Source organism: Macaca mulatta, chromosome 6 (assembly GCF_049350105.2).
Source record: "Macaca mulatta isolate MMU2019108-1 chromosome 6, T2T-MMU8v2.0, whole genome shotgun sequence".
Lineage (NCBI taxonomy): Eukaryota > Metazoa > Chordata > Mammalia > Primates > Cercopithecidae > Macaca > Macaca mulatta.
This window is the reverse complement of record NC_133411.1, coordinates 151,924,408-151,940,474: the sequence shown is the minus strand read 5'-3', so window position 1 is coordinate 151,940,474 and position 16,067 is coordinate 151,924,408. Positions and strand designations below refer to the sequence as shown.

Sequence of the window (16,067 nt, the reverse complement as noted above, 5' to 3'; positions counted from 1 at the left end):
AACCCAAGCTACAATGTGCTCAATCCTTGGTAACTTCTGCCAACAGAGTCTACATATTTTGATAAGGTCTCACTTGTATGCCAAGTATTTTCCCCACAATATTCCTTTATAATCCCAGTGATCTACAGAATTTTGTCCATTTTGGAAAGTCACAACATATAACAGATGATCAAAATAAACATTAGAAAATTGGGTAATGAAAAGAACAAATAGGGAATCAGCAAGTGGTAATGGAGTAAAGTCAATTTTGCCCTCTTTATTACCCTCTCTTACCTCCCACCCCCTAAAATCTTGTAATTTAGGGCCTATGTGCCCACATTGCAGATGTACTCATCTCTCCTCCCAAAATTGGTCTTTTTGTCCCATATATCTTGATTGTGTTAGTACACCATGCAAGAGACTTAATACTCTCTGATGAATGAGATTTACCAAGACTACTTGCCGCAGACACCGTGGGCTGTCTTTATTCTGTCAAAGCTCTGCCTTTATTCTGATATCCAACCCTCCCACAAGTGGCTCAGATAAATCCTGTTGGATGGAAAATAATCATGGTGCTCTCCAGTGACTGCTCTGGACCAATGAGATGTGACATAAAGTGTGCTGGAGGATGTCTGGGAAAAGTATCATCCTAGCTCTTAAAAAGGGACTCAGAGAAGAAATAATGCCTTTTCTGCTTCTGGACAAGCACTGACATGCAAGGACACAATGCAGTACGCTGGGACTCTGCAAGGAGCTAGCCAACACAAGATGCTGATTGAGCAGGAACATGGAAATAGCTTGAGTCCTTCATGAGCTGAGAAACTAACCAACTCTCAGGACAGATTCTGTGTCATGACACAACAGATCTCCTTATTGTTTAAGCCATTTTGAATTGGATCTTCTGTTTCTTGCAGCCCAAAGCATCCTAAATGATACCATATCTCTCTGGGGAAGCAAAACAGTCTTCTGCCTCTCCAACACCCCCACACAAAGGAACAGTTGCTCCAAAAAAGGAAAGAGACTAAGGTTTATTTCTCAATAAGTATTTTGGGAAAATCAGCTGTGAAAAGGTATTTTTAATATCTACTCCTGATGTATGAAGGGTTCTTTGAAATCCTTCCTCAATGCATACACTGTAATAAATCCACATGAGCCACTACGAATGGTATGTGTGGGGATATACAACATACTTGGAGCCATAATATGTAAACATTAGGAAATTACCATGAAATTAGTCTTTTTTACTCATCTACTCTTATTTCCTCTTACGATTATAAGAGTGGGATATTTTTCTTGTGTCCTGCTCCACCTGATAAAAATAACAGAATTATACAAATGGAGGAGAAAGAAAACTGAGGCTCAAAGAGGTAGAAAAATTGGCACAAGGATACACAGCTAGCTGGGAATGATTTTTTTTTCTTAAGTAAAAATGCCTTTTGCATGATTTTAAAACAAAAACATTTGTTGAAAACTCAATGCAAAGTCAAACTGCAAAGACTTGGAAAGTCAAAACTGGATTTTTAAAAGCTAATTTAATCATGACAATAAAATCTCCCTTTTGAATTCACTGCTTTGAGCTTCTTCTTTCTAATATTCACCTACATCCCAATCCATATTCCTCTCAATACCATTTCTCTCTCCTAGAAAATCCTTGCGTATGGCCCATTCTCTGAGCCAGTAGTTCTTAGATCACTGTTCACATAATAATTACCTGGGAAATAAGTCAGAAATGCAGATTCCCAGGCAGAGAGCCTGACTGAGTAGACCCACAGAGCCCAGAAATGTCAATGTAAACAAGCACCCCGGGTGATTCTAACCATCCTTTGAGGCACATGACTCCAGACTGTATACTAGATTCCAAGATCCAAACAGAAAACATCTAATTATCATAGTAGATTTAAGCTGAAACTACAAAAATATGTGCATGGTTGCCTATAATTTTTATGTTCCCTCTGAGGTCTGAAACAAATCCAACATCTCTATGATTTGGATGTGCCCTGGTAATCATTTGCTTTAGAGGTTTGGAGTTTTTATCCTTCCCCCAACCCAAGACTTTTTCCCCGCCTCTGAATGAATTTTTAGCTGGGATTTAATAAAAAAAAAATGCCTTAATTCTCCCTCTGTGGCTAAGGGAAATCAATTTTGGAAAATGTTTCAAAAGAGTACTTTAAAAAATATACAATACAAAATGTCTTGCCTTTGAACCAGAATTCTGAGATGCACAAGGCAAACAGTAGGTAATGAGAGAAGTAAACACCAGTTTTCCAGCAGAATCAGCCCTGAAACCAAAACTTAGGAAGGAAGCTGACCATTAAGTAAGTAGCCCAGAGGAACAATAGCTCAGGCGTAGCCTAGGGTAAGTCCAAACCTGAGAAAACTGGAATTAGACAAACTTCTTGTCCCAAGTTAACTTTCCCTTACTGCTTGATTTTAAAATAAGGACAGTGCTGTAAATGAGAATATAAAGTTTAAGTGGAATCTTAGAACTCCTCTGGATGCCAAAGAATTCTTTCAGACCTAAATAAATACTCTACTGGATTCAACACTGCTCATTCATATCCTTCTCCACAGGGACATTTTAAATATAGAGGCTTGGGAGACCAAGAACACAGCACACTAAGAATTTAAGTCTGCTATAGTCTAATACTAGCTCTAACCAACTCACATTACAGCATGAGAGCTTGTCTATAGGTAGATTTCTTGATAATTAAATGAACAAGAAATGCCATAAAACCATAGAAAATCATTCTCAAGTTTCAAAGATAAGACATAATGCTCAAGAAATGCTATGAAGTAAACAACTCCAGCAAGAAAATTGCTTTAAATTGGTTAGAAGGCCAAAAAAACAAAAAAGTGTCAAGGTCACAACTGTGATTTGCAAATTCTAGTTTATAACTCTTAGGTTAGTAACAAGGATGGACTGAATGTAATGGGATTGAAGGGGGAAAGAGTGGAAAAAGGAAGAGAAAGTGAGTCATCCAACCAGGAGATGAACAAGTTCAACTGTTCAAGACCTACCTTAAGGGTTTGGTTTTGTTTTTTAAATCTTTTTTTTCTTCTTCTTTAAAGACTCCTAACAATCCTAAAGGAAATTTAAAAGTAGGAGAAATGCAACACTGGCTCTGCTGGGTCACCCTTCACTTTTGGTCTCTCTCGGTTCAGTTAAGCTCCTTCCAATTGCACAGCTTGAAAAGGCCCGTGGCTTTCAGATGTTTCCTAACCCTTCTCCAGCTGCTTTCCGCAGGCCTGAAGGCCTCTTTAAGACCCAATGGCCATGAAGCAGTCATGAGCTTCCCCACACATACTAGGCTGGAGGGTGCACCTGGAACCTCCTGTGTCTTGGTGTTTGTCCTTCAAGTGTGCAAAGTTTTGCAACTAAGATCTAAACCAGCTTCTCTGCTTAACAAACGCCTGACTCTAGGTTGTGTGGAACCGGTACTAAACTGTCATCTCAGAGCATCTGGAGTTACTTTTTAAAGCCCAGTTCCCATTATTTTAAACATGCTTCATCAGGATTCTTTGACACCTTTAGGGCATTATCCTGGAAACTTGCATGTTATCTGCTATGCTTCCTAAGTACTCCTGAACAAGCAGCTCTGATATGGGAAGCCAAGAAAAAAAAATTGGTCAATAATGGAGCAACCGTGGCTTTGCCAAATTGCTTTCCAACAACACACAAAATACTCTTGCTTCTTGATGGAAATGAGGACATGGTTGAAATCTTCATGATATATATCACTCTTTTTTCCAAAGGCAATATCAAGTGCTTGACAGAAAGATGAAAACTAACCATTACAATCTCACTCAGAAGAATATCAACTTATCCCAAAGAAATACCCTAATGGCATAGCAAAGTGTGGACTATAAAGGCCAAATTTATAACATGTCAGTTCAGTAGAATGTAGGGTTTAATAATTTAGGTTAACTGTTATGCTCTCATTCTTTTCTTTTGCTCCAGTCTGCAATCAAGAACATACCACCAAAGTCAATGGAAGGTTAGAACACACACACAAGTAGTGATGAATGCAGCACGGGAAGTCAGAAATGCCACTTGTAAACGGGTCAAGGAACAGTAAATACACAAATATTCAAAACCATTCCAAGACTGTAAATGCTCCTAGCAGAAAATCAGGTCCCGACTGAATGCTTTGATTATCTCAGAGGACAAGCGAGTATTTGCTGAAAACAATTCCTTTACTCTTTATACTTCTTCAAAGGCTTTAATGCATGTAACTTCAAAAATCAATGATCCTTGCCGAAAAAGGGGAGTCTATTATCCACATTAGACAGAATGGGGAAACTAAGGAATAGAAAGTTCACTGGTTTGTTCAGGGCTGGTTAAGCAGCAGGTTAATAACAGAGTCAGCTCTAGAATCCAGGCCTCCTTACTGAAGACCCAAATTCTGTAAACCCATAACATATTTTTGTTTGTTCTTGATGAGCATAAGAACTTATAATCCCACAAAATTCTGTGTGGCAACCTGGTATCATGGACAACACACTCCAGTTTGCCCTTGATCATCACAGGCAAAATCCCCCTGAAAACTCGGCTTCGTGGCCTGGATGAAATGAGCACTTCCCCAGCATCCTCTGGGAAGGCCATCTGGCATTTGCTGCTGTTCTCCACTGCAATTAACATTTCACACATTTCTTTCCTAAGCCTCCAGCATACCTGATGCAATAGTGGGAGAGAGAAACAAAAGCAGAACTGAGATCAGCTTCACTGCTAAGATAAGAACTTTCAGGGGTAAGAAAAGGGCTAGTAATTGGTCTTAAACCTACTTCGCCAAGTGGTTCATGAGCAGCTGTAACATCTGCCGATTTTTTTCTGGGAGCCGATGAACAAGGCTGTGGATTTCAGAGACCCGAGACTCCTGGTTCTCCAGTTCTGCAAAGGAAGGAGGGAGATAATATTTTATCAGTGTCACAGCTAAACAACTTTAAGAATGAAAAATCAAGGGAAACCAAAGGATGGGCACTAACAGACGAAGGATTTCTCAAAGATTTACAATCTTGTCTTGTGTGCATACTGCATGGCCAGCATGACTAGATCTGGAAGTCCTTTTAATGGTGCTTTCTGGAACAGGGTTGCCAAAAAAAAAAGTCATCAAAAAATCCAAACCAAGGTGATGATGTGATGAAACGGAGCCAGTCAACTGCACACCCAGAGCTGCTCCTGAGAACAAACTCAGGAGTAGCTGGCTCCCTAAAGGGAAGACTTCATTTCAAGGAAGTAAGGAACTTTATGCACTTGTAAAGTGATAAACAAATCTTACATGAATAACATTGCAAGGGTTTCAAATATCAAAATAACATCTCAAGACGGCATCAAAGAAATCAAAGGAAAATGTCCAGTATCCTCAAGTCACGTATGACAACCAGCCTGCTAGAAAGAAAGTAATGGCAGACAAAATATTCAAGTCTTTCTGCCAACTTGTAACCTAAATCACGGCTTGTCACATTCTCTTGGTTGAACCTGGGTAAGTGGCTTTGTTACTCTGGCAAATAGATTGATGGTGTTCATCACACCTATTTATAGAACTGATGTGAGGTTTAAGTAGAGAATGGTAGCTATGGGTTTGTAATTTCTCTAGAAAGAAATGACATAAACACCATCTTTGCTCCTAGCTTTCTCCTTCCTGTTTTAAGGGGACAACTATGAGTAGATAAGGACACCAGAACATTAGGTACTACTAAATTAGGCCAGTAGTAGCTACCAGAGTAAATATATTTTAAAGGCTGAAAGGAACCCAGGAGAGGCACAAGTTATCGACATAATAATACTGTGAAGATTCATGCTGGTTTTAAATCTGATACAGAATCTTTCTGCCTCTTTACAAGAGGCCTGACCCATGTAGCCAGAGATTCCAGTATACTTAGAGTAGCTTGCACCTAATCCCTATGTATTTTAATACCAGTAATATGACACCAGGGACCTGGATGATATAGCTGAAGAATGATCAGAAGCTGTAAATGGAAGACATAATGGAAAAGAGGACTGTGAAGTTATATAAATGGTGTCATATTCAGGGAAACATTTCCAATGCTCAATTTAGGTAATGTGCAATGTCTGATTCATTCTGCAAAATGCTACTCAAAGGCTGGAAAAAACCTAAGAAGTTAGAACTCCAATAATCAAAACTAGAAAGGCAAACTTGTTTTTCTCTATCCCTCCAACATCCTCCTCCCCTAAACAAAAAAAAAAAAAAAAAAAAAAAAAAAGACTTCTGAAGATTCTCTCTCCTGCTGTAATTTCAATGTGGTAGAAAGGCCCTTAGCAATCCCTATTTGGTTTCATTTTTATTCTGTGTTAGAATCTCATGAGTATGTTATGTGGCCAGTTTACATGCAGAATATGAAGGGTTAGGTAATGTTTATTTTGGGATACTGACTCTTCTTTGAAATAGAAAAATCTATTCCCTTCCCCCTAAAACTGAGACAAAAAAGACTTACTTGCTGCTTTGATGAAACTTCTTTGAAACTGGTACATCATGAGTGGTCCTGGAAGCATTCTGGAGTGAAAGGAGACAGGCCAATCAGCTTAATAATAAGAATAATCATATTTTCTCTAAATAGCAGCCTAGAGACTGACAAACAGTATTACATTTCTCAAAGACAAAGATCACAGGGAAACAGTAACAATGCAGTTTCCCTATTGCAAGAGTTCAGAGATTTCATCCAAAATTTTTATTCTCTCTCTTTTTCAGAGGAATAGATACAACTATGTTTCATTGTCAACACTAAAATAGTGCTAATGCAAGAGTCTAACACAAAATAAGAGATTTCCTTTTCAGTCAGTGACTCACCTATCAACAATAGCATTTTAAGATGTGTCTGAGAAACACGCAACTAACTACATATTTGCAATTCTTGATCTTCCCAGAGGCTTGTTGTTAGAATCAATTCATCTAGAAACACTATAAAAGACTTTTGTAGGTGTTTTGGTGGTGAATTCCCTATGGAATATTGCTCCAGAATTCTAAAGGGCTAGAACCCCTAACATTATGTATGATATAAACAAATTTTACCTGCTAGGGTATGAGTATGTTTAACCATAAACTTGAGTTTTTTTCTGATAGTTCAAATAAGAAACTTCTCGATAGGACTATACATTATTCTTGGCTCAGATTTTATTCTCACTGGGTCCCTTAATTCGACTCCTAGTTTTAGTTAACACATTATGTCTTACTCTTGACTCTAATTACCCAATAGCCAATAAAATCTACAACAGCAATTCCTTTTCTGTGGCCTCCTTCCTTTGCTTTCCAGCCAACTGCATCTTCAAAAAATCTGCACAAAGACTTATGCTATTTCTGATGACCATTCTCCTCTCCTTTTAAGACTAGGTCCCGGCCGGGCACGGTGGCTCAAGTCTGTAATCCCAGCACTTTGGGAGGCCGAGACGGGCGGATCACAAGGTCAGGAGATCGAGACCATCCTGGCTAACACTGTGAAACCCCGTCTCTACTAAAAAAAAAAATACAAAAAACTAGCCGGGCATGGTTGTGGGCGCCTGTAGTCCCAGCTACTCGGGAGGCTGAGGCAGGAGAATGGCATAAACCCGGGAGGCGGAGCTTGCAGTGAGCTGAGATCTGGCCACTGCACTCCAGCCTGGGCAACAGAGCGAGACTCCGTCTCAAAAAAAAAAAAAAAAAAAAAGACTAGGACCCACCTTTTTCTGTAAGAAGAACTATGGTATTCCTGTCTTTCAAGTCCAGCATAAATACTTTGGTTTATTCATGAAACTAAGATGCAGGCAGCTGGTCAATAACCCAACCCTTAATAATGAAAGGAGGTATAAAGAGGGTTCAGTAATATCATTTATAAATGATACAAGGAAAATAGTATCTCCAGGGAGATAATATTGTCCAATCTAAGGGAAGGAGTCAAAAAGGAGTTCCATTACGTTCTCATTTTTAAGAACCACTGTCAGCAGTGTACTCTGTGTAAAGTATGAAACTATCAAAATACATGGGGTATGTAATCATGCATTCTTAACTGAATATGATTCATGATTCCTTGTGTTCTTAACAGATTATTCAGGGACTTTGGGGAAGACCCCATTGTAGGGTCTGTTCAAGGCTAATTATCACAATACTTCTCATATAGAACAAAGTTTCCTAAATCACTCATGGTGTCATTGCACAAAGGCAACCCATCAACTATGGATGATTTACAATTGGTTTGACCAACTGAGCTAAACGCACCCACACAGAAGCTGTTTCCACATCTCAAACACCCACCCGACAGCTCTCCGGAGTCTGAAAATAAAACTGCTTTCTTCCTGATTGCATGATAACTAGCTGGCACTCTGCCTTGCAAATGGAAAGTCCCTACCTTAGGTAGGTCTTCAGAGCACTAGTGATGGTCTTTATCTCCCATTCAGCACAGATATCTGTTTCTGTCTCAGAAGCAGTCTTGGGGTCTAAAATGAAGAAAAGACAATACATAAAGCACAGCATAAAATGGAACTAATAAATAAGCACACATAAAGGCATCCAATCTTGCTAGTAACTAGAGAAATGCAAAGTAAAACACGACGAGAATTTTTTAACCTATTAAATTAGGAAAATGTGTAAAAATCCCAGTATCTATTGCTGGCAAGAATGTAGTGAAACTGATCCTCTCCTATCCTGCTGGCAGCAGGAGAGATAAATGCAACAGTTTTGAGAAGCAATTTGGTAATATGTATCAAAGTCTTAAAAATGTTTACACCCTTTGAACCAGTAATCCCATTTCTCACAGTCTATCCTCAGAAAATAAGATAACGCAGGAGAAAAGTTACAGACCCCAGATATGCTCAGCATACACTCTTCTTTGTAAAAGCAGAAAAAAAAAAAAAGGAGACAACCTAAATGTCCAATGATAGAAGAATGATTAAGTGAATTACAGTATGTCTACCTGATGGAATATTACCTCGCTGATTTATATGACAACAATGACTGTAAAGTAACATGGAAAATGCCTGCATTATATAATGTCAAATAAAAAAAAAAAGATATGTTTGTGAGAAACTTTCTCTATGAACTTTTTATATGAACAAGGCTGAAAGGAAATACTCTAAATTAGTGGTTGGGTTAAAGTGGTGGACTGTGGTATCATTTTATTCCATTACTTTTGTATGTTTTAAAAAATTGCTTTAAGTTCAAATGTGCAATGAGAACCACCATAACTATCAGCTCTGACAATTTCTTTTGTCTCTTCTTGCATGGACTTTTAAACAAATCAGTATATTTTAAACAAGCATGTACGATAAAAGATCAGAAGAGGTAATTCCTGTAATCTTCCTGAGTGGCACGCAAGGAGATGAGAAGAAGAGGCAGGGGTTAGGGAGTGTAATTGCTTCACAGATCTCCATCCTGTCCCTGGTGAGGCAGGCCAGGTCATACACGTACCGGTGGGAGGGTCACAGTCTTTTTCAGGGCACAGGACAGAGAATCCAGCTCCCTCATACTAGCGAAAGACTAGTTCTTTGCCCGCCAGCTCCCAGTCCTTTTTTTTTTTTTTTTTTTTCCCCTGCATAGCACCTCATTTTGAGTAGGAGAGCAACCCTTTTCCTACTTTTTCCAGGGGTGGAAAATGGGATTCAGGACAGACTGGCCAAAAGTAGATCATCTCTCTGGACTTAATGACTGGATGAGGGATGGCCCAAGACCTAAGCCTGCCCAATCAGAGTAACTCTCCAGGAGTTAGGAACAGATATTTGCTGTTTGCTAGGCTTGCACTGGGAGGTTATGTAACTGCCAGGTGCCACCACACAGAGCCTGAAAGTCCGACAAATCCAGAGATGAGATAAGCAGAAATGGTGGATCCTGAACCCTTGTATTTGCCTCTCCTTCTTACCACATGAGCCAGTAAATTCCTTTTTCCCCTTAAGCCAGATGAGGTCAGGTTTTCGTCTTTTTACGATGCAAAGAGATCTAAATGATGCACCAGGTAAAGGGAGGCAGCCACCAGACTGCATCTTTCTGAACAGTCTCCAAGAATAATTCTGGGATATCAATGAAGAAAGCTGTTCCTCCTGCAGGGCCAACAGTCTTTCAGCTGGAAAAAAGTAAGTCGCAGGTGGGCACAAGACATTTTCCATTTACTGGGAAAGAAACCACTTTCATCCAAATAGAAAGAGGCCAAATACTCATGAATGGCCTCAGGATTTAGCCTATCATCACCAGGTAGGGGCACAAATCCAAGTGGTATCTGCTGCTCTCCGTGTGTTCCCCTGACACACACTGGGTTATGAGAGAGGAAAGGGCCTCCAGCTCATGAAACTTGTGGCTCTCAAAGGCACAATACCTGTATGATGTTTGCAGGTGACCATGAGCAATAAAATGAAGTCTTTCTTGTCACATGAAACAAACAAGGAAGAACCTAAAGAGCATAATTTTATTTCTGGGGCCACAGAACAATAAATTCCATAGAGTCCTGTCACAGCAAATTTCTGAGGAGTTCACAAAATGTGATTTTCCCAGTATCCAAAATGTCTGCCACTTTAATTCGTGTCTTTGTCATCTTGCACTCCCTGAATGGCTTTTTCCTGCAGAAGAGTATGTATCAAAAACCTCTGCTTTGCATGACCTCTTTCCCTCCCCATCCTAAGACACATGGAGAGCTGCCATCCTGCATGGTTCCTGGATGTGAGACAAATGTTACTGTACATTTTTCTAAGGAAGAAACCAACTTCTACCCAAGAAGAGTGAACATGAAACTGAACAAGCAGCAGTTGGCAAGTCTGGGAGTTGTGAACTGTTCCATGAACCACATTTAGCAAACTAATGATTAGCTTCCACTTATTCGGGCTCTGTAACCATAGGAATATTGCGTAACATTAGAGAGGAGAGTCAAATTACAGCCCGGCTAAAGGGCTTTTTATAGCACTGATGAGGCAAGGCTCATAACTCAAGCACATCCATTTTAATTCATTTAAAATCCAAACTAAGTTGAATACAGCCTCCCAAGCTACACCATTTTCAGAAAGTGCTGCTGATTTCCACACCTCCCTCCTGATGCTCCCCTCACATACAGAAGCTTCCTGATGGCATCTGAATATGCTGCAGAGACACCATTTACACTCTTCTTTAGAACTCAGTACCTTTCTCTCCACCATGTCCCTTGACCACTGCTGCTCAGGAAAACAGATCGAAACTAGAGGAGCAATCCAGTGTACTAAAGGCATCATGTGGGGAAAGCAGAATGAATGTTATTTCCTCCTGAACCTACTATCACATGAATTCAGAAAACTAGAACACACAGACTGGAAGCAGTGGTTATAAGGGGAGAACATCTTAGAAATGTCACACTTGGATCAGTCCCAAGAGTCATCTAGTCTATCACTGTGCTGCAGACAAAATGAAGGATATTTTGGAGGAAATCATTAGGAAAGTTACCTATGTACACTTAAATTTCCTAATACTACATTATACTGTATGCAAATTAATGTTTTTCTCTCTTTAAGTGAGAAAGTAATATATGCACATGTTAAGAATTCAAAGAAAAAAAGACATATACGTGAAAATGTAGAGGCAACTGCTAATGCCAGTTTTTTTATGTGTATTTCCTATCTCTAACAGTCCCTTCTGTTTTGAGATCCGAAAGCTCTTACTGGCTCAAGCCCCAGTCTTATGAGGGCCTGCCTGAAGCATCCCAACAGGCAAAGGTTATGGTGGCTGGAGCAGAGGAGGAGGTGAGTTTCCATCTGTGTGTCTCTTCTTTGGGGACTCAGGATAGTGATTAGTAGCCGTATTGCTAGCTCCCAGAATGATCAATCCTCTATCCAAGTAGTCTATCATCTTCTGGTCCTGTCATCCTTGGTCTGCTCCCCTTTACTGGTAGACAAAATTGGACGTTTGCTCTTCCCATGGTTCCCCTACTCCAGCAGTCTACAGTCTTCAAAGTCTGAGCTGTTTCCACTCAATCCTATGCAAACCTTTAGGTCTTAGAAATCATCATAAAGCATTTTGATTTCTTCAGAAAGAAGTTGTTGATTGCTTTTATTTATGCCACTCTGTGGAAAGATACGGGAAATAAAGGGCATAGAAAAAAGAAATGCAGACATTCAAGGTCCCAGAGTAAGGGAGGATAGTTCACGGCTGGGTCTGAGGTAAGTGGGGGAAGCATGCTACTATAATTCTGTGCTTTACAGCACTGCTCTATAATACCTTCGTTGTGTTCTCTGTTTTACTAAGTTTGCTTTAAATGTGGTTTCAAAAAAAAAAGAGAAGAACAAAAAAGGTTACAGGATGAGAAAAACAGTGATGCTGAATTTGCAGTCCTTTACCATCATGGTAAAAACACATACACAAAAGGAACACAAATTTTTAATAGCACAGAAAATTAGGCTCTCAGTCAACATTCTCCTGCCACCAGGATATCCACTAGGCAAAGCTCAGATGAAGGCCTGAGGAAAACTCAGCTAGGGAAACAAAGTGATAGGTGGTGGCCCTCTGCCCACCAAAAACTTAGCCCAAGCCACCCGGGGGTGTGGGGAAAAGGCTATGCTGCAACCCCCCAACCCCACTCCAGCACACACACTACTGGGGGCTACTTTCTGGGGTACCCAGAGCTGTCATGAGATTATAATCCAGGCAATGAAATCAGACTGCAGAGCAGAAGTGGAGAGGAGTCCTTTTATATCAAGGCAAGTGAATTCAGGAGAACCCTAGAAGAAACATGACAGCCATGAGGGAAGAACCACAGCACGCTTCAGATTACCCAGGAGTAAACTTGGCTTCTCCCAGGACCATGACCAAATAGCAAAACCAGGAAAGATCAATGCAGGCTTAGAGGTCCACTAAATGAAAGCTTTAAGAATACCAGAAAGTTGGCTCAAATCATGTACAATAGCCCTCCAATCATCATGCAAGATAATGATTCTAATAGCATTCAGGAAAATAGCAGAACAAGGAGAATCTCCACAGTGAGTTTAAAAGCAAAGGTTTGATTAAACAGAAGATATAAACTCCTATAAAATATTTGTTGGCAAAAAATACAGAGATCAAAGCACTCTGAAAAATAATTCAGACAGCACCTGCTCTGTCACATAAATAAAATTCAAAAAATATGGATGCCAGAAACTAAGACAACAAAATAAAACAAGAAATAGACCGAAATAATAAAGATTACAGATGAAAAGTAGAAATAAAAGGAGTTAAATAAGATAATAAAGACACTGGAAAATCCAATTACAAAAAGTTAAAATATGCATTGTAAACAGCAAAATAATAATCACAGTCGACCCAACAATTTTAAATGAGTAACACTGAGATGGGGGACAAGTTTGAGAATTTTTGCTAGAATGTAAAGAATCGGGAGAAAAATTAAACATTAAAAAGGTGAAAAATGTCGGTGTGTTTAAAATACTGAGAATTACAGAAAAACAAACAGTAAAGAGATTTGTTTGCCTTTAGAAAAATATGTATACAAACTCCTTCAATGGCCCTCAATATGTATAAAAGAATGATTACATGGTGATATATAAAAGTAGTGGAAAGGGGAAAATGACTCATTATATGGATACCAGTCAACTGGACAAGTATTAGAGGAAAAAGGAGAGTTTCCATTTTGCATGACAGATTTTAAGGGAAATTAAGGATTTTGTCATTCTAGATTGGGTAAGGGGTTTTGTTTGTTTGTTTGTTTGTTTTTGAGACAGAGTCTCATTCTGTTACCCAGGCTGGAGAGCAACGGCACGACTCAGCTCACTGCAACCTCTGCCTCCCAGGTTCAAGCGATTCTCCTGCCTCAGCCTCCTGAGTAGCTGGGACTACAGATGTGCACCACCATGCCCGGCTAATTTTTGTATTTTTAGTAGAGATGGGGTTTCACCATGTTGGCCAGGCTGGTCTCAAACTCCTGACCTTGTGGTGCACCCTCCTCAGCCTCCCAAAGTGCTGGGATTACAGGTGTGAGCCACCGCGCCTGGCCTGGGGAAGGTCTTTTATGGCACAATTTGTTTAGAAAAAAGATAACAGACTGGATATCATAAAAATTTAAAATAGCCAGGCATGGTGTCTCGCACCTGCAATCCCAACACTTTGGGAGGCCAAGGTGGGCAGATCCCTTGAGCTCAAGAGTTTGAGGCCAGCCTGGGCAACATGATGAAACCCCATCTCTACTAAAAATACAAAAATTAGCTGGGCATGGTGGACTACCTGTAGTCCCAACTACTCAGGTAGCTGAGGCACAAGAATCACTTGAACCTAGGAGGTGGAGGTTGCAGTCAGCCAATATAACACCACTGCATTCCCACCTGGGTGAAAGAGTGAGACCCCCATCTCAATAAAATATTCATAAGACAACAAAAACAAATGCACCATAAAGTTTAAGACAAATAATAATCTGAAAAAACATATTGAAAATATAGCCTATAGATCTAAAAGGGTCTTGTAATCAAAAGAAGAACACACTGCCAGGTGCGGTGGCTCACGCCTTATAATCCCAGCACTTTGGGAGGCCAAGGCAGGTGGATCACTTGAAGTCAGGAGTTCGAGACTAGCCTGGCCAACGTGGTGAAACCTGGAATCTACTAAAAAGATACAAAAGTTAACCTGGCGTGGTGGCATGCACCTATAATCCCAGCTACTCAGGAGGCTGAAGCATGAGAATCACTTGAACCTGGGAGGCAGGGGTTGCTGTGAGCCAACACTAAGCCACTGCACTCCAGCATGGGCGACAGAACAGGAAAAATAATAATAATATTAAAAATAAAACAAAAAAATTTGTTCAAAGAAAAAGAAGAACATACCAATAGAAAAACAGGCTAAGAATACAAACAGGCAATTCAACAAAAGTAGTATAAATCAGCAATAAACATGTAAACAGTACAACCTCACCCAAAATTACAGAAATGCAAAATTAAATTTAAAAATGTACTTTTAAAAATGTTTATAATTTATATGCAAAACAGCAATACACAGCATGGCAAAGATGTGGGGTATAGGATATTCTCCTCAGACTTTGCTAACTACAAACTTGGGAATATCAACTAAGAGCCTTGAAAACATGTACATACCTTGACCCAGCAATTCAACAACTTAAAATAAGTCCAGAGGAAATAATTAAAGATGCGTATAAAAATTATAACAGCTAACATTTTATATTTAACATGAGAAGGCTCTGGACTCAGCAACCCACAGGCATCTTTTCATTCCATCCTCACATTACTATGGAGGCAGGAGCCATTATTACAGATGCGGAAATAGATGACTAGACCAGTGTGAATCATTTGTCTACGTCAAAGAAATAAGCAGTGGAACTGCAACTTATCTAATCTCAAAATGCATGCTCTTAATCTCTGCTGCCTCAATGGGGATGTTTACCCTCTGTCCTGCCTCCATAGGGATGTTTACCTGAGTGCTTTCTAGAATGATGAAGAATTGCAATTAGCCCATGTATCCAAGAACAGGGGACTGATTAAAAAGTTATAGAGCATCTATGCTATATGTGCCTAAGAAAATCATACTCTAGAAGAACTTGAATGACATGTGACAAGAGACACTCTATAGTGTTACATGAATAAAACCTGTAATATCTGCACAGTGAGTTTAATTTTGTAAACATACTGCTATATTTATTATAGTATATTATACCATACTAAATTTAAAATGTAATAATATAACATTTTGATGTCATATGACAAAACAGTTAATAAAGGTTAACTCTAGTCTATAGAACTGTTATTTTCTTCTACTTTTTGTATTCCTCCAAACTTTCACAATGACCACTCATAACTTTTCATTAGGAAAAAATTTATTTAAAATATGTACTGAGAGACAGGAAGAGAGACAGACATACACTGAACAAGTATACAGCTGATTAATATATTAAATAGTATAGACAAAAAAGTTGGGGTAAAATTTGGAAAGATTTATCTTTACTTAATATTCAGGGGGGAAATCCCCCAGACACACAGAAGGTATTCTATTTCTAGGAATCTGCAAGTCTTTGAGAGTCCTTTTCACTCTCCAAAGACTAATGACTTCTGTTGCTAGGAGGAAGGGATCAAGTGTAGCTCTTGGTAGGACACTAGTACAAAGCCACACTGCACTCGCTATGAGGAATTTTAGCAAGCTTTCTTAAGGAATCCTGATCAG

General features: G+C 39.4%; 1 protein-coding gene across 50 annotated transcripts in view; it reads right to left on the bottom strand.

The window, feature by feature from the left end:
• The window catches only part of ARHGAP26 (Rho GTPase activating protein 26), an 840,200-nt gene that overhangs the window by 162,125 nt on the left and 662,008 nt on the right, over positions 1-16,067 (bottom strand). For all 50 annotated transcript variants that reach the window (XR_013394918.1, XR_001445584.3, XR_013394919.1 and 47 more), the window contains 3 exons: positions 8,317-8,404; positions 6,433-6,491; positions 4,762-4,867 (listed from right to left, as the gene is read on the bottom strand). Coding sequence is in view for 47 of the 50 variants with exons in the window: in XM_077937293.1 (XP_077793419.1) it covers positions 4,762-4,867; positions 6,433-6,491; positions 8,317-8,404 (253 nt within the window). In the remaining 3 variants the exon portion in view is untranslated. The remainder of the gene's footprint in view (positions 1-4,761; positions 4,868-6,432; positions 6,492-8,316; positions 8,405-16,067) is intronic.